This window comes from Microtus pennsylvanicus, chromosome 11, assembly GCF_037038515.1.
Source record: "Microtus pennsylvanicus isolate mMicPen1 chromosome 11, mMicPen1.hap1, whole genome shotgun sequence".
NCBI classification, from domain to species: domain Eukaryota; kingdom Metazoa; phylum Chordata; class Mammalia; order Rodentia; family Cricetidae; genus Microtus; species Microtus pennsylvanicus.
Window position 1 is genome coordinate 60,852,004 of NC_134589.1, and position 17,184 is coordinate 60,869,187.

The 17,184-nt window shown below is 50.7% G+C and overlaps 1 protein-coding gene and 1 non-coding gene across 2 annotated transcripts in view; both read right to left on the bottom strand.

Annotated features, from left to right (window-relative positions):
* Myo15a (myosin XVA) overlaps window positions 1–17,184 on the bottom strand; it is a 54,653-nt gene that overhangs the window by 8,256 nt on the left and 29,213 nt on the right. The window contains exons 42-61 of the mRNA XM_075992321.1: window positions 16,699–16,820; window positions 16,449–16,508; window positions 15,890–15,965; window positions 15,454–15,569; window positions 15,251–15,369; window positions 14,342–14,483; window positions 13,642–13,753; window positions 13,476–13,550; window positions 12,942–13,120; window positions 12,619–12,734; window positions 12,337–12,409; window positions 12,003–12,075; window positions 11,718–11,791; window positions 11,453–11,535; window positions 7,359–7,489; window positions 4,945–5,039; window positions 4,652–4,729; window positions 3,967–4,063; window positions 1,761–1,921; window positions 868–1,001 (exon numbers count right to left, since the gene is read on the bottom strand). Coding sequence (XP_075848436.1) covers window positions 868–1,001; window positions 1,761–1,921; window positions 3,967–4,063; window positions 4,652–4,729; window positions 4,945–5,039; window positions 7,359–7,489; window positions 11,453–11,535; window positions 11,718–11,791; window positions 12,003–12,075; window positions 12,337–12,409; window positions 12,619–12,734; window positions 12,942–13,120; window positions 13,476–13,550; window positions 13,642–13,753; window positions 14,342–14,483; window positions 15,251–15,369; window positions 15,454–15,569; window positions 15,890–15,965; window positions 16,449–16,508; window positions 16,699–16,820 — 2,116 coding nt within the window. The remainder of the gene's footprint in view (window positions 1–867; window positions 1,002–1,760; window positions 1,922–3,966; window positions 4,064–4,651; window positions 4,730–4,944; window positions 5,040–7,358; window positions 7,490–11,452; window positions 11,536–11,717; window positions 11,792–12,002; window positions 12,076–12,336; window positions 12,410–12,618; window positions 12,735–12,941; window positions 13,121–13,475; window positions 13,551–13,641; window positions 13,754–14,341; window positions 14,484–15,250; window positions 15,370–15,453; window positions 15,570–15,889; window positions 15,966–16,448; window positions 16,509–16,698; window positions 16,821–17,184) is intronic.
* Window positions 8,206–8,313, bottom strand: LOC142832008 (U6 spliceosomal RNA). Its single transcript, XR_012907107.1, has one exon. It is a non-coding gene; the product is annotated as a U6 spliceosomal RNA (small nuclear RNA).

Genomic DNA, 17,184 nt, shown 5'->3' on the forward strand with positions numbered 1-17,184 from the left:
GTTGGTTCAGGCCTGGAAATCTTAGCACTCGGGAGGTGGAGGCAGTTCAATGCTATCCCCAGCTACATACTGAGGCCAGCTTAGACTACACCAAAAAAAAAAAAAAAAAAAAAAAAGGAAAAGCACTCTCGACATGTGGTCTTGGGCAGTAGAGGCATGAGATACACATGGTAAAGTATCTTGCTGTTGTTCGCACAGAGCTTCTCAAAGTGCGGTCCAAGGGCTAGGAGGTCACAACCACTGCCACAGTGACACCAACAGCCATTTGCCTTTCCCCACTCTCATCCTCTTACAAGTGAACTGTGAAGCTTCTCAGATGCCACCGTGAGATGGTGGCAGACTGAAGTCCGATGAACAGTGGTGGTGTCCTCGCTCAGGTACCATGGTGAGTTTTCATTACATTCTACATGCGTTAACATGGAACAGCTGTGTTAGTACTGCAAATGAGTAGGCAAACTCTGTTTTGATCTGTGTTTTGAGATGAGGTTCTCACTATGTTGCTCAGTCTAGCTTTGAGTTCCTGGGTCTAGGAACTCAAATCTTTGATCCTTCTGTTTGAGCATCTCCAGGGCTGGGACTAGAGGCATAAGCCACCATACCTAGCTCAGTGAGTGTTTATGTGGCTACATCCTCATGGCTGTGTATAGTTCTGCCCTACAGGGTATGTGTGTCTTGAAAGTTTCATTAATTCTTAAATTTGTTCCAAGCTATTAACAGTATGTCGCAGGAGAAGAAAAGAGCTTCAAGGCCAGGAAAGCATCTTCCAGTCTAGTTGGTACAGAGGGGCAACTGGGGCTTGGCAGTTGTGAGAAAAGAGGGGATGGGTGGTCTGCCCCCTCCCATTGAGACAAGGGGATAGGTGCTCACACACTGGGCAGGTAGAAGTGGTCCTTGGCGCGGTGCTGCAGGGAAGCCAGCTTGGACACCTGCTGCATTTGTTGCTCACTGGGCTGGCTGGCTGGCACACTGCTGAAGAGGCCCTTCAGGTAGTCAGGCAGAACCTACAGGAAGCATTGGCATGAGGGGCTGCCAGACAGGGGCGCACTCATTCACTGTCCAGGCTGCTGGGTCAGGCAATAGCATTGACTTCAATCCTTCCCACTTCTAGGAGTTTATGGCTCATCACTTTCCTGGTTTATGGGGAATGAGGATAGATGCAGCTGGGCTCTGAGTCATGAACACTATGAGGGCATTTCCATGGTAACATGGAGAGAGTGGGCTAGGTAAAACAAAACATAAATAGTAGAGTGTGCAAGTGTTCACTAGATACATGTTTTTCAAAATTGAGACACAAGGCAGACAGCGTGTCAAGCCAGACTTCAGAGCTGCATCTAGAGTTTCTGATCCTGTATATCTGGGGCAGAATGTTAGTATCAGGCGTCTGCAGGTCCTTGAGTAGCACACTACCAGTCTATCAGAGGTAGGTCTCAACACTGTGTGACCCCAAAATGAAGTGGTTGTGGGTTTGAGAAAAGGTCTCTCTATGTAACCCCAGCTGGCTTGGAGCATGCGCTGTAGACTAGGCTGGCCTCGAACTCCCAGAGATCCGCCTGTCTCTGCCTCCTGAGCACTAGGATTAAAAGCATGCACCACCACATCTAACAACGTGGCCGTGTTTTGTATGTGGAATTGCTACAGCTTTGGCACAAGTTCCACAAAAATCTGGGTTGTGGCATGTATGTTTGTGACGTGACAAACCTCCCATCCCCACCGCCATTTTATAGGGTTCAGAACAACAACAGAGGGGTTGCATCTTTCACCTGATTGTAGTGCATGGTCACATACAGCTCATTCTCGAACTTCAGTGGCTGATCCCAAAGTACCCGCCGGAACCAGAGTGTGTAGCCACCTTCCACCTGCTCCATTTCTGAGGCCACGTCCAGGATGTAGGCCCGGCTGCTCAGTGGACACACGTGCTGGCCTACAGGGAGAAAGAGGCATGGCTGGGAGAAGCGCATCTGTGGTACGGTCGTGCATGGTACCAACCTGCCAGCTAAGAGAACTGTCACCAGCAAGGATGCACCTTTCCTTATCAAGAGAATAAGCATACAGGATGTCTGCGCACCAGCGAAGTACTGGTCATTGCAGGGGGATTTGCTCCAATCTGGAAAAACGAGTGACATTTCATTTCTCCTCAGGAATGTTCTAGAGTGTCTGCCAGGCTCTGGAAAGATCCTCAGGTTCTACAACGAGCAATCCCAGCTCCTTTCCGGAGAGGCTGGGACTATAGAGAAGCACAGTAAGTACCTCAGCCATGAGCCTTTCTGCAGGCTTCCTTCAGGAAAGCCCCCTTGCTGGACGTCTGTGGTGGGTAAGGTCGAAGGCCTGAACTTTAAGCTGGGACAGAGGTGCATACATATGCTTCTCCCTCGTACTGATGTTGCTGCTACCTTCACCCTTCTTGAGTAAAACTGCACTACAAAGGGCCGCTTGGTGTGATGAGAAAAGAGGTCCAGAATCCTAAGGCCAGATTGCCTGGGTTCTGACCTCCACTTTGCAACCTTGATTTGTGGTGTCTGAAAACAGTCCCTCTGGAGAAAGCAATGTCCTAATGCGGAGAACTTGTGACTATGTCCCCTTTATGGCAAAAGGGACATTGCCGAAGTGTTAAGGGTCTTAGATTACCGGATAGGACAAATGCAAGCACGGAAGATCCTAAAAGGGAGGCAAGAGGCTCAAGTCAGAGACGGGGTGGGGGGGCTGCGGTAGGAGAAAGACATCTGAAGGCTACACTCTCGACTTCAGAGACAGGGAAGGAGTCCCAAGTCAAGAACTGTGGGCAGCCCGGAGAAGCTGGAAAGGGCAGAAATGGCACTGCCCTTGAAGCTTCCAGAGGAAAGCGATCGCGACCATGTTTCTAGTTTAGTGTCTCTGACTCTCAGAACTGTGAGACAATTTATGTTATTGTAGTCACCGGGCTTGTGGTCATCGTTACAACAGCCACAGGAAACTAACAGAGTTTCTCTGGGCCTTGGTTTCCCCAGCTGTAAATAGCAAAGAGGAGAATCTATGCTATAGAGTTAAAAACTTTATAGCACCATGTGGTGTGGCACACGCCTTTAATCCCAGCACTCGGGAGGCAGAGACAGGCAGATCTCTGTGAGTTTGAGGCCAGTCTGGTCTACCAAGTGAGTTTCAGGACAGCCGGAACTGTTTCATAGAGAGACCCTGTTTCGAAAAACCATAAAAATGTTATAACATTAGTGTCTGGGGTGGGGGCATTTCTCAGTCATAGACAACTTGCATGAGACTCTGGGGTTGATTCCCAGTTTATCCCCCTCAAAAAACAAACAAACAACCACGGGTGTTTATACCATTAGATGCTTTGAATCATGTCTAATATATGCTCAATAAATGTTTGCTGTTCCTTGCCATCCCCTCCCCTCTGTCCTAGCTGGACCTGGGGTAGGAAGGCTGAGGCACTCATCAAGGGATAACTGGAGATGGTTGTGACTCCCAGTTGGTGGAAGGCAAAACTAACCTAAAGTGGGCACGTAGCAAACTGGAGGGGTTTGGGGTTGTATGAGGTTCCCTGTGTACCCAGAGGCCCCTGAAAGACTTTAGGAGACCTTAGGAGGGGCTTACACACTACTCGGGTGGCTGGAGAGTGGGAACAGGTGCTCCTATGTGGGCTTCAGGAGTCTGGTTTTATGGATGAAACTTTCCCCAAGTGTAAGGGACTAGAGAGCAGCTTTTTTGACTGAGGAGGCCCTGAGAGACCAAAGCAGGGTTCAGAGGCTCTCTCCTCCATGATCCCCAATCTAAAGGGGAGACAGATTTGTGCAACACATAACAAAGTGGGAGAAACAAATGGCTTGGGGAGAGAGCTCAGTGCACACAGAGGTCCTCTCTCAGGGAGGTTAAAGGTTTCAGAGAAAGTGACCTTTGGCCTGGCCATCCCCCGTGGCAAAAGGTGGGGCTAGGCCATGAAGGAGCCTAGAACGTTCAGTCCTCCTGGCTACTCACCTCGGCTGGTGACAACAAAAATGACATACTCATCGAAGGCTTCAGGACGCGTCAGGGCCATCTCGGTGCAGAGGCCCTCTATCACGTCCAGAGCCACCTGGGAAGGCCAGAGAGGAACAGCTGGTCCCCAGCCACTATCAGAGAGGCACAGAACTCTATACTCAACCTGACAGAGCACAGCTTGCAGAACTGGCCCTTGATTTGCCTTTTTACATTCTCTGTGCGACTCTGGGCTGTGTGACTCATAGTTTCTTGAAGTCTCAGTTTGCCGTTACCCACCCAGTATCTATAAGGTACCTATTGCAAGAGCCCCTGCAGGACCAAATTCCAGAGAAACCAGGCCCAATACTTAAAATTGTATAGTTATTTGTATGTGACCCATCATGTATCCTCCTTAGACTTTTGATCTCTGGCTGATGGTACCAGACGCAGTAGACTGTTGTTGGACATTGTCATATGGAATTGTTTCGAGAAAGGCAAGAAAAGAATCTGTCCCATTGTGACTTTTCCCAAATATTTCCAACTGCAGATGCTGAGCCCACAGTAGTGGAGGTGCAACTAACCTCAAGCCCTATCTCATGGGTCCGGGTGAGAGTCTCTGGACCACTGATGCTCACTTCATCTAACCCAGAGCCTGGCATCCCTACCCTTTCAGCTCCAGCTTGTTGAGATGCTCCTCACTTACAGTGCATGTTTTGATTTTCAGATGGCGTTCAAGACCTCCTGGAAGAAGAAAGAGCTGCCTCTTGGAACTCCGGCCTGCCTAGGGTAGATAAGCAGAAGAAAGTTGAAAGCCTGGACCCTATCACCCCCATGGAGGTCCCCATACCCAGAGGCATGTCTGGGCTGAGCCATTATGTACAGAGATTGACAGGAGCCATCCTCACACACCATGTAAGACATGTGCACCTAGCAAAGGGTTCTGGGCAGAGCTCGTGTCTCCCACTCATCTTGACCCCAGTCCTGCTGTAGGCTCACCAGCATAGCTCGAAGTTCCATACTACTGGGGAGCTCCAGACGGCCCCCGAAACGCAATGTCTTCTGCAGGTTCTGTTCACAGGCCTTGGCAATCCCTGTAGAGGCAGAGAGCTGAGGCCTTGCTCAAGGTTGACCAAGGATGGAAAAGGCTTCTCTTACTCAAGCCATGAGCCCCCTGAATCCCTTCAACAAGGAATAAGTCTTGTTGAGGAACATGATCTCAACATGATTCACCAAGATTAAGACCTGAAGTGTAAGAGCAAAATGCAAACCTACGTTTCATGGGGTTATAAACTTGACTTGCTCTTGGCTTTGTATAGACCTAGAGATATCTATGCTCCTTAGCTGTTGACTAGGTTGCTCATCCTCAACTGGTTCAACAGATGACATGATGGTGCCCAGTCTCTCTCAACTGGGACTTCATGTCAAGTGCCCTGCCTCACTGTGCGTCATAAGACAGATACCCCCACCTTCTGTGCTCCATGCATCGAAGCTAAGCAGTATACTTTCCCTGTCCACGGATGGAGTCAGGAATTCTTGGGCACATTCTTCAGTCATCTCCCATCTAGCCCTTCCCTAGGTATACATATCAGTTAATAATCAGAGGGAGATCAGCGGGGAGGGCTCCCTTATGTCCTCTATCGCCACAATCACTCTAATTGATTAAAAGGCTCTGGTCCCTCTAATTTTTGAAGATATGACCTCAGTTCACGTACTCATTATTTTTTGTCAACTCGACACACACTAGAGACACCAAGAATAGGAAACTTCAGCTGAGGAAGGGCTCCATCATCCTGGCCTGTGGAGATGTCTATGGGGTATTATGGAATATTTGTATAACTATGTAAAGATGTGCTGTATTTGTTTAATTATGTAAAGATGTGTTGCTGTTTTTACCTTGCCTGCCTAAGTCACCTGATTGGTCTAATAAAAAGCAGAATGGCCAATAGGGAGGGAGGAAGTATAGGCAGGACTTCTGGGCAGGGAGAGTGAGTAGGAGAAGGAATTTGGGCTCAAAGGAAAAGAAAGAAAAGGAGATGCCAGGGGCCAGCCAGCCAGTCAGGGAGAAAGCAGAAAAGCAGGACACACAGAATGAATAAAAGGTAAAAAGCTCTAAGGCAAAGCATAGAGGGATAGAAACAGGTTAAGTCAAAAGAGCTAGTGGGACAAGCCTAAGCTAAGGCCAAACATTCAAAATTAGCAATAAGTCTCTGTGTTTTTATTTGGGAGCTGCTTGGTGGCCCAAAGGAAATTCCAACTACAATGGGGCATTTTCTTGAGTAACGATTGGTGTGAGAAGGCCTTGCCCACTGCAGTTGGTCCCACCCACGGCCAAGTGGTCCTGGGAGGTATAAAAAAGGTGACTGAAAGCTGGGTAGTGGTGGCACATGCCTTTAGTTACAGCACTTCAGGAGGCAGAGGCAAGAAGGTCTCTGAATTCAAGGTCAGCCTGGTCTACAGAGGGAGTTTCAGGACAGTTGGAACTACACCAAGAAATCAAATCTTAAAAAAAAAAAAAGCCAGGCGGTGTTGGCGTATGCCTTTAATCTCAGCACTTGGGAGGTAGAGGCAGGCAGATCTCTGTGAGTTTGAGGCCAGCCTGGGCTACAAGAGCTAGTTCCAGGACAGGCTCCAAAGCTACAGAAAAACCGTGTCTCGAAAAACAAAATAAATAAACAACAAAAAACAAGCCATGGCACTACTTCAGCATCTATCTCCAGGTTCCTGCCTTGAGTTCCTGCCCTGGCTTCCCTCCATGGCATGGCGGATTGTAAGCTATAAAATGAAACAAACCCATTTGCTCCCCACAGTTGGTTTTGGTCATGGTGTTTTATCATAGCAGCAGAAATGACAGCATATATGGTATGTATCCCAAGCTGCCCTGGGACCTCTAATTTTCCTGCCTTAGTCTCCTGAGTGCTGAGACACATCACCATGCCTTGGCTATGCCTTAGAGTTGCTATGGAAACAAAGCTAGAAGCAGCCCCTTTCCCATTATGGCGGAAATAAAGCAGAGACCGTGCTATCAGCTGCAGACCACTAAAGATCCTGGAGGAGTAGAAGCAGCATCCCTCTTCGGTGTTCTAGGTTCTCGCCTACCTCCTCCATTTCTCCTATATGTCACGCTCTCCATTTCCGGGTCTTGACTTCTGCAAAGTCCACCTGGAAATTCTTTTTGCGCAATCACTACCCAGGGCAATTCCTACTCCAGGAAACCTTCCCTGGACACACCCACGTGAGATCAGAGGAGCCACTGCACCAGCCCCCCTGGGATAGCCATGCAAGTCTGCAGAACCATTTATATCCGTTCATCCTGCCTCAGCACCTGCCAAGGGCCAGGCTCTCTGGTTTGGCCAGCCCGTGGATGAATGCCCTGTCCCTACGTGTGGGTGTCCCCACTCACGCCGCCTCACCTTGGAAGGGCAGTCCTGGAGTCCGGCTCACATGTTGGAGGAATCGAATGAGGTATGGATAGAAGACCTCAGAGCAGCCGTAGTAGGCAGCCATGATGTACAGCAGCCTCCAGCCTCGCTGACAGCTGTCCCTGGAAGCACACAGGGGTTACGTCATAGGTGGCTTAGAGATGGACACAGGATCCAAGACTGGTCAGTTAGAGTTCAGATCCAAGCTGGCCAACATCTGCGTCTTGAGCCATCGGGGTTGGTTATAGCTAGATTTGGGGGTTTCTTTCAAAAAGCAGATAAATATAGCTTTTTCTTTTTCTTTTTTTCTTTTTCTTTTTTTTTTTTTTTGGTTTTTTGAGACAGGGTTCTCTGTGGCTTTGGAGCCTGTCCTGGAACTAGCTCTGTAGACCAGGCTGGTCTCGAACTCACAGAGATCCGCCTGCCTCTGCCTCCCGAGTGCTGGGATTAAAGGCGTGCGCCACCATCGCCCGGCTAAATATAGCTTTTTCAATGTGACCATATTTGAGAAGAGGACTAAAGGAGTCCTGGCATGAGGTTTGGGTTTAAATAGAAGGCCAAAGATGCAATCCTGATCAGCTGTCCCATCCATCATGATTGTCTCAGGCCCTGTCTGTCTTGCAAGGCAGCCTGACAAGGGGTTACGACCATGACATCTCCTTCTGAGAGGCACTTTGCCCCTCTGGCTGACAGCAAGCTTAGCCTGCTCTTTCTCCAGCATGAGATTCCTAGAGAAATTCCAGAGTCTTGTCCATTGTTTCAGCAGTCTGATAGATAAAGGGGAGGGATTTTATTCGCAGCGGTTATAATCCCCCAGTCTGGTCTTCTTTCTTTCTTTTGAAGTATGGAATGCTTCATATATTTGAATGTCATTCTTATGCAGAGGCTATGTTAATCTTCTCTGCATCATTCCAATTTTAGTATACACACACACACACACACATGTTGCAAAAACAAGCACTCCATTCTTTGTTTTTACATTTCATGCCCATGACTGAATTAACTGTCATAACCAGAATACAAGTAGGAACCAGGATTAGAAGATATTCAGTCAGTGTTGGGCAGCTGTGTATAAGAATCATTTCTTTCCTCTTTTTAGAGATTGTGTGTGCATGATGTGTGTGTGTGGGTACGGATATACCACCGAGAGCATATGGAGGCCATGGGACAGTGTGTGAGGTCAGTTCTCTCCTTCCACTTCTGCATGGGCTCTAGGGAATGAACTCAGGTTGTCAGGCTTGCAAAACAAGCAAGCAAGGACTTCACGAGTCCTTCACTCGCTGAGCCATCTTGCTTGCCCCATCAGGACCATTCCTCAGGCTGGGAAGATGATAGGTGGCAAAGAGCTTGTTCTGCAAGCATCAGAACCTGAGTCTGCATCCCCAGCACCGAGGTAAAGCTGGGCATGGCAGCATGGGCCAGCAACCATGTGTGGAGCCCTACCCCTGGGTTCCAACTCTTGCCCACCTCTGCCACAAACCCCACTTCTGGACCTTTAGTCCTGAGCATCAGGAAATGAAACCCCCTCCCTGCACTCACCCCCAGGGTAATCCCTGCTCCAGGAAGCCTAACCCTGGCCACTATCTGGGGGATGGATGCAGGTAGATGTTCCTGGAGCTTACTGGCTAAAACAGTGAGAACTTAGTTTAGTGTGAGGATGGAAGAAAGGATGGGAGGAAGGAAGGAAGGAAGGAAGGAAGGAAGGAAGGAAGGAAGGAAGACAGATGAAGAACAATAGAGGATTCTACTTCAGCTTCCGATGTGCTGGGATTACAGGCAAGGGCCACTGTGTCCAGTGTGGCTTTATCTCAACCCCTCCAGCCACCCCGATCTGAACAACATTCTCATCTCATTAACCCTCTGGTGGTTTGACCTCAACTGTCCCTTATTGTGGGAATGACTGAGCTCTGTCTCAGTGGTTCTGATCAGACCCCTCATTCGGGGGCATGGCAAATGACAAATGTCAAGGAGTTAGTGCCAATCAGACCCTGGAACTAGTGGCTTTGGAGCCTGTCCTGGAACTAGCTCTGTAGACCAGGCTGGTCTTGAACTTACAGAGATCCGCCTGCCTCTGCCTCCCGAATTTTAAGCAGCTAAGAAACATAAAAAGGCTGGACAGTGGTACTCCCAGCACTCAGGAGGCAGAGGCAGGCAGATCTCTGAGTTCGAGGCCAGCCTAGTCTACACAGCGAGTTCCAGGATAGCCAGGGCTACACAGGGAAACCCTTGTCTTGGGGAAAAAAAGATATAACAAGAGTAGCTCTTAGGCCAGGTGTAGCTGGAGTCCATTGCCCGTCCTGTGATTATCAGTGCCTCAAAAGTGCTGTGTGCGTTCTTTTATATTCACTCACGCAAGTGTGCGCATGCCCTTGTACACATATGAAGGGCAGAGGACAACTTGCAGGAGTCAGTTCTTCCTTCTACTGTGTGGGTTCCAGGGATTAGAGCCAGGCTGCCAGGTTTGGGGCAAACATCTTTGCCATCTGAGTCATCTTACTGCCCCCCACTCCGCTTTGTTCTGAGACAGTCTCAGGTAACCCAGGCTGGCTTTGAACTCAGTCCATAGACAAGGATGACCGTGAACTCCCGCTTCTCCCACTCGCACTCCTGAGCACTGGGATAACTGACAGGCCACCACACCCAGGTTCTTTTTTGTCAGAAGTTGTGTACTTCAGAGGCTGGAGAGATGCTTTCTAGGGTGAAGGCACTTCTACCAAGCGCGGCGACCTGAGAGTGGCGACCTGAGATCAGTCCTGGGGACTCCCGTGGTAGAATGGACACCCAACTCTCACAGGTTTTTCTCTAACCACTGCACATAGACTGTTGTACGCATGCTCCATCATGGCTACCACCCTACCACTATATGTGTTTGTCTTTCCAAGTTGGACTTCAAGAGTGAAGTTTCTTTAAAATCCAAAATGAAGTTCACTTATTGCTCTGCCTTACCAAATAGAGCTAAAAGGCAACCGAAGTGGAAGATTAGAAAAGCCCTGGAACATAGGAATTCCAGGAGTTGTGTGGGACTATCTGGTCTTTCCTCTCCTGTCCAGGGTCCACTTGCTTGAGTGGCTGACTTGGCAAAATTGCCACTGGAGTCGCCCACTCTCAGCAGACCATCCGAACAAGTAATGGGGAAATCAGAAAAGAGGAATCTTAGTCAGGGTGGCCACACTGGCAAGAGAACCCCCACAAGTGCCTCTTCTTAGATTTGAGAATTCTTGTAGCAAATCGAGTCTGGTTTTCTAGTGATTTCTGAGCTAAAAACATGTTCCCCAAAACTGTCACTTTGCTAACTGTGAGAGAGACTGTATGGGAACGCTATCGGTCTAGAAGAAAAGTAGGGCCAGAGGATGGGGAAGCTTGCCGTGTTCCTAAATGTTTGTAACTATTATTCTTTGTATGTGGGCATGACTCTGTGTGGGTGTGTGCAGGTGAATGCAGGGTGCTAGCAGAGACCAGAAGATAGAGCTGGATCTCCTGGAACTGGAGTCACAGGCATGCTGAACTTAATTCCTCTGGGAAGGCAGCAAGCATTCTTTTTTTGTTTGCTTGTTTGTTTGTTTGGTTGGTTGGTTGGTTGGTCAGTTTTCAAGACAGGGTTTCTCTGTGTAACAGTCCGAGCTGTTCTAGAACTAGCTCTTGTAGACCAGACTAGCCTCAAATTCACAGAGATCCAGCTTCCTCTGGCTCGTGAGTGCTGGGATTAAAGGTGTGCACTACCATTGCCTGGCAAGCATTCTTAACCTCTTGGCCACACCCCCATCCCTGAAAGCTTGTTTCCTAATGGTATCTGGACCCAACTGTGCCGGAGAGCACACCCTGACTAAATTTCAGCCACTTGAATCAGCAGGGTTTCACTTTTGCTCAAACTACCCTAAGCTGGATTTCTGTAACATGCAGCCAAGAATCTGAACATAAACATTATCGTTGCCTCTTTCATAGAGGAAGAAAGGGCAGAACGGCATGCTCCAGACCAAGCAATTCCCAAAACATAAAACAGGGACAAAGGTGAGTGGTGTGAGGCTGGGGAGGGAGAAGTCCTGGGACAGGGGAGTGTGGGGACAGTGGGTCAGGAGGTGACTTACTGCTTGGAGCTGGTGTTGTCTGTGATCTGCTTCACAATCTGGCAATAGCATTCGTCTCGCATGACCTCATGATCTCCGCAAAACTGTGAAAAGGCAGGCCAGATCATTGCCAGGTCGGGAAGTTCTCAGCCCTCTGAGCACCAGCAGGATGAATTCATTCCTCTCTGGGCAGCATGAGAGGTTTCCCACTGCACTATAACCGGCAGATGAGGAAACCAAGGCACAGAGCAAGAAGGCAGCAGGAGGCTCATGCTTCAGGACTGACCTTCAGGAGCATGCAGAGCACATCCAGTTCATTCTGGCCCTTCAGTGGGGCATCTCCCATGAACCTCATCACAGCTGTAGGAGAGACCCATCCTGCTCAGGACCACCATGCCCCCACTGCCCATCCCAAGAGGCCCAGAGGTCCATTTCCTCTCTGAGAGGCTGAAGCTGAGACAGCTGGAGGCTTCCGTTTTCTTCAAAGTGTCTCAGATTTGGGGAAAAAAAACCCCAGAACCAGAGAAGAGCAGTAACGAACACGGGTTACACAGTGCTGCATCTCACACACCTAGGAACATGTCAACCGCCATCTTGTTGAGATTGTTGTCACTGAGTTCAATGAGGGATTCCTGGATTGGGGCCTGTGAGGAGACCAAGGGGTTGTATTACGATGGAGCTGGGACTCGGCAGAACAGAAGAGGACGGCACTGTGCTTTCGGGCTATATTATGACAGGGGGGCCCCCGTCACAAAATAGGGACAGACACTGTGCTGCAGGGGCCCTGGCTCTGTATGCTGAGAACCAGAGGCTTTCAATAGGCACAAACATTTGCTCCAGGGGACAGAAAGAGGATTTCTGCATCACCACTTTACAAAACAGGAAACTGAGGCACAGTCATGCACCTTAGTGAAGCAAAGCATGTCCTCCAGAGTTTTGGATTCCTGGTCCTCCTTAGGCTTCAGCTTGAGGCCGTCCCTGCAACAGATGGGCGCCACTACCCAGTCCTGCCTTCCAGCCTTTGGCCACATCTTTGCCCCTTTCAGTTGTTCCACCGGCAGGAAGGCACCCAGAGGCTGGGATTAAGGGGTCTCCGGATCCACCCACCAGAAGTGAGGCTGGGAGCCCTACAGACCGAATTCAAGGCAACACGGAGATGGGGAGGAGGAAGATGGATCACTACCCACCGGGGACGCCTCCGAGGGTCTCGAAAATACTTCTGGGCAAATTCTAGCAATGTGCTCGATGGGAGCATCACGGCGTCCTCTCCACTGTCAGCGGAACGCGTCCTGACTGGAGGACCCTGCGGGACAGGTGCAGTTGCCAAAGGCCCAACACCCAGCCCGATCCTCCGGTGAAAGCTTACCTCCCAGTCACATGTCTGGACCCTTCAAGTCTGCCCCATTCACCACTTGTGTTGACAGACACCGCCCTCCAGGCCAGTCCCTTGCATGGGATTGGCTGCATCTTACAGATGGCCCGCCCTTAGAGTCTCTGCCCTGCCCCTCACCTCTCTCCGGCGCCCCACCTCCCGTGCCGCTGCTGCCGAGGCCACTGCAGCCGCCACCGCTGCAGCCCGGCCCCGGCCCGGCTCAGCCGGGAGCTGCAGGAAATCTGGCGCAGCGGCGGGCTGCACGAGCTCGGAAGGAAAGCGACCCACGCGCCCGTGGACGGCCCCGAACCGCCAGCCTAGGGACAAGTAGAGGAAAACAGGAAGGTCTTGTCTTGGGACCGAATGAGTCCTTTGAGGAGGCTTGTGCGCCCCCTTGAGCCATTCCTAGTACTATTTTTTTTTTTTTTTGTGGTACTGCGGATGAATGCCAGGAACCACAGGAGATAGTATAGGGCCACAGGCATGGAGACACACCTCAGCCATATATGTAGGCAAAGCTTGGGTTGAAGAGCTGCTGGCCGGCAATGTCAGGTTACCTTAGGAGACCAAGGGGTCACCAATAGACTCTTATCATGAGTCTGCAGTGTGTTTGGAACCCCGACTAGCACCTCTGTCTGGTGCTCCAGGTTTGGGGCATCCACAAACTCCTACCAAAGTCAGGGCCTCTCCGCCGCAGCTCTTCCAGGTACACCAATTTCTTGCGGACCACACACCCGGCGCTGTAGCCTGCGGAAGGAGCTTGCATCAGCTTGAACCAGGGACGCCATTTGCTCAGCTGCCCCTCTCTTGGGCACGTCCACCCAGCCATGGAGCTGACCCACTCTAGGTGGTTCCAGTTGCTGCAGGTGGATGATGTCACCCTTGTGGAAGGATAACAGCTCCGGGTCTTCAGACAGGAAGTTCCTCACTGCCACCACGTAGTCCGAATCCTAGAAAACACCAGGAATAGAGAGTGCTTTGTACTGCCTCCATCCCAGGGGCTTCCCTCTGCTGCTTCTTCCATTCTCCCAAGCCATCAGAGAAGGCTCATCCCTTAGGTGGCAGGAGGAAGTGTTCCCTAGATGGGCAGAGGGTAGGCCATTGGGCAGAATGGGAGCCTGGAATTGTTGAGCACATTCTTGTGCCTTAGCCACTGATCCCTCCCAAAACTGTCCTCTGGATCCCCCTAGAATGGGTGCCGGGCCTGGGATAGATCCTGCCGAAGCGCAGGGGTAAACAGAGGAGGAGGTTCGGAGGACAAGGAATGCAGTTTTGTAGAGACAGGAGGTGCATCCCACAATGCTGAGGGCAGGTGTGAAGAAGATGCAAGAGAGAAGAGGCGTGGTGAGAGGAAGAGCTCATTGGCAGAGAGGTCTGTGTGTGTGGTGGGGGACACAGCTCATTGGCAGAGAGGCGTGTGTGTCTGTGTGTGTGTGTGTGTGTGTGTGTGTGTGTGTGTGTGTGTGTAGTGTATTCTCACTCTCTGGGCGGGAGGGCTGGAGCGGAGTGGCAGGCCACATCTGTGGAGCTGTCCTAACCTTCTTCAGCTCCAGAATGAAGTTGTCTACTAGGGTCTTGACCTGAGGAGCTCGGGCCGAGAAGAGGATGATCTTCTCATTGGTCAGGTTGAACTCTAGCATGTTCTGTGATGGCATGGTCACAAATAGGATGTCTGCAAAGCTGGGGAGAGAAGGTGGTGTGAGGGTGAACCTTGTAGCCAAAGAGATGCCCTTCTACAGGCTTTTTTGTTCCTGTTTCCCCTCTCTGACCCATCTGTGTATTTTAAAGCCCGTTGTGCCATAGTCCAGCCCCTCAGTTCAACCACAAAGCTGGGCTTGGCCCACACAGTATCTTTGTCTCGTCAATTGGCCCAGTTTTTTCCCACCCAGCCAGTGATCAGAGCTCTCTCTTAACCTCATGTTGAAACCGACAAAGGGACTCCAGTGGGGAGTCTGGCCACTCAGCCGGGTTTCGGGGGCCAGATGTCCGGGGACTAGGCTGATCTTAGCAGTTACCCCCTCTGTAGAGTGAGCTCTGGAGACAGGGCTGGCTAGAGGGAGAGCAGGGTAGTGGGCTCCCAGCTCAACCACTTCCTACCTGTGTGACCAGAGACCATCAGCTTCTCTCTCTGTGCCTCACTTTCCAAATCTTTAACACAGACTTAAGTAAAAGGCTCAGCAGAGTCAGCACATCACAGGTGGCTGGATGTTTGTTTAATTTCATGTGCATTGGTGTTTTGCATGTATATCTGTGTGAGGGTGTCAGATCCCCTGAAACTGGAGTTATAGACAGGAATGAGCTGCCATGTGGGTGCTGAGGATTGAACCTGGGTCCTCTGGAAGAGCAGCCAGTGCTATTAACCACTAAGCCATCTCCATAGCCCCACATCACAGGTGCTTAATAACAGCTCTGTCCAGACAGCCCACTCCCACCTGCTTGCCACTCACCTGTATGCACACAGGACCCGAAGCTGTCTGCTGGCCTCTCTGCTGCCTTTGTCCATCTTCAGGAGCTTGATGCCCGTGTGGGATACAGCTAGGATCTGCACACCAGTGCCCACACTGCCCTAGGAAGGGTGAGCCTGGTGAGTTCTTCCATCATTATCCCTGGCTGCTCTGGGCAGGCAGAAGGGGTGAGAAGGGACTCTTACCATTGCTGGGAAGAGGCGGGAGAAGTAGACCTCCCAGCTGTCTCGGGCCATGCTGACCGCAGCCCGCTTCACGCTTTCCGTTACCAGAGGTCGCTGTGTGTCCAGCTGGTTCTGGGCTAAGGGAGACCGGTTCTGGTCAAAACCCTCTTCGCCTCCTATCCAGCTCACATCTCAGGGAGTCGGGTGTGAGAGGCTGGTACCAGCAATAAGCTGTCCAACCAATGTCTGTGTGGGGGACTAGAAGCCACGGATAGAAGAAAGGGCCATATTGCGTGTTACACGTAGCTGACTCGAAACATGCAGCCTGGTGAGGCTGAATAAAAATGGACATGTGTGGAAGCAAGAGGGCAGGGCGTGTCCTTAGACTGCTTCCAGGCAAGGGCTGTCCCCAGATCTGGTTGACTGCCCATCAGCAACCTCCCCTTCCCCAAGGTACCAAACAGGGCCTTCATCTGCAGCCGTTCATCCTCAGAGATGCGCAGGCAGGCCTCAGAGAAGGTATCATGAAGGATCTGCCGAAACAAGTGTGCCCCTGCTGGAAGCTGAGGTCTATGGCTTAGGTTCGCCGGAGGGGGTTCCTGTTCTGTAGCACGGGGTCATCTGTAAACTGGGTCACTTTTGTTATCTTATCCTTCATATGGTCACCTTAATCCTTTCTGCTTTCCCCAGGCCTTGGTTTCCATATGTATCCAGAGAGACCGAGATTTGGCCTCTAGGCCCTGTGAACTTAGAGTAACTGTTTTGTTTGTTTTGTTTTGTTTTGTTTTGTTTTGTTTTGTTTTTGTATAGGGCCTTGTATCAAAACTCCTGATCCTCCTTCCTCCACCCTCTGGGGTTACAGGCATGCATAGATGCCCAGAACCTTGACTCATCAGACGCATGTGTAGCCCTGTTAACCTTGTGTATGGAGGAGGGGAAATCAGCATAGCAGTTCTCAAACCCGCAGACCCCAGAAGGAAAGACCCTGCAGGTGGGAGGAAAGGAGAAGACCTCACCTGCCGGAACAGGAGATCCAGCTGCACAGGGTGGCTGTAGCTGTCCTTAGGGTAAAACACCTGTGTGGGTAGGGCCTTAGTTACCCACGGGTTACCCTCTTTTCTAGGCTGGACCCCAGTCCCAAATGCAGCCGCTGGCCGATCCCATCCCTAGCTCTAACCTCACTCCCATTTTTCCATGGTTCCCCTGACCTAGCTTCCTGGATAACCCTGCCCATATTTAACCCATCCTCTGGCCTGCTTCTGGGACCTCTTTGCGCAGGAAGATCTGCCAGGGGGTGTCCTGGTAGCCGTAGAAGTTGGGGTTGACTAGGCGGTGCAGCTGTGTCTGCACAGGATCCTCTGGAGGCTCCAGTGCCCTTGAAGGCTGCACTGTAGAGGGCAGGGGCAGAGAGTATAAGGGGGCTTCTCGAGACCCAGCAGGACCAGGAAGGGCTTTATGGGGCTTATGGTGGCAGGAGGTGTCATGAAAGTACAGCAGGGTGATTCAGCAGGACTGGGCAAACCTCTCTGATGTGACATTTGAGCAGACACCTGATTGATGAACAAGAAGGAGCCAGACACCCAAAGCCTGTGAGGAAGAGCATTACTCTTGGAGGAGACAGCCCGTGCAAAGGTTTTGAGGTGGGAGCAGGCTTGGTGTCTTAGTTATAGGAACTGAATGTGTCAAGAGGAAGGAGGGGAGAGGGAAGGCTGATAGATGATGGATCACACAGGCCGGTCAAGATCACAGTGA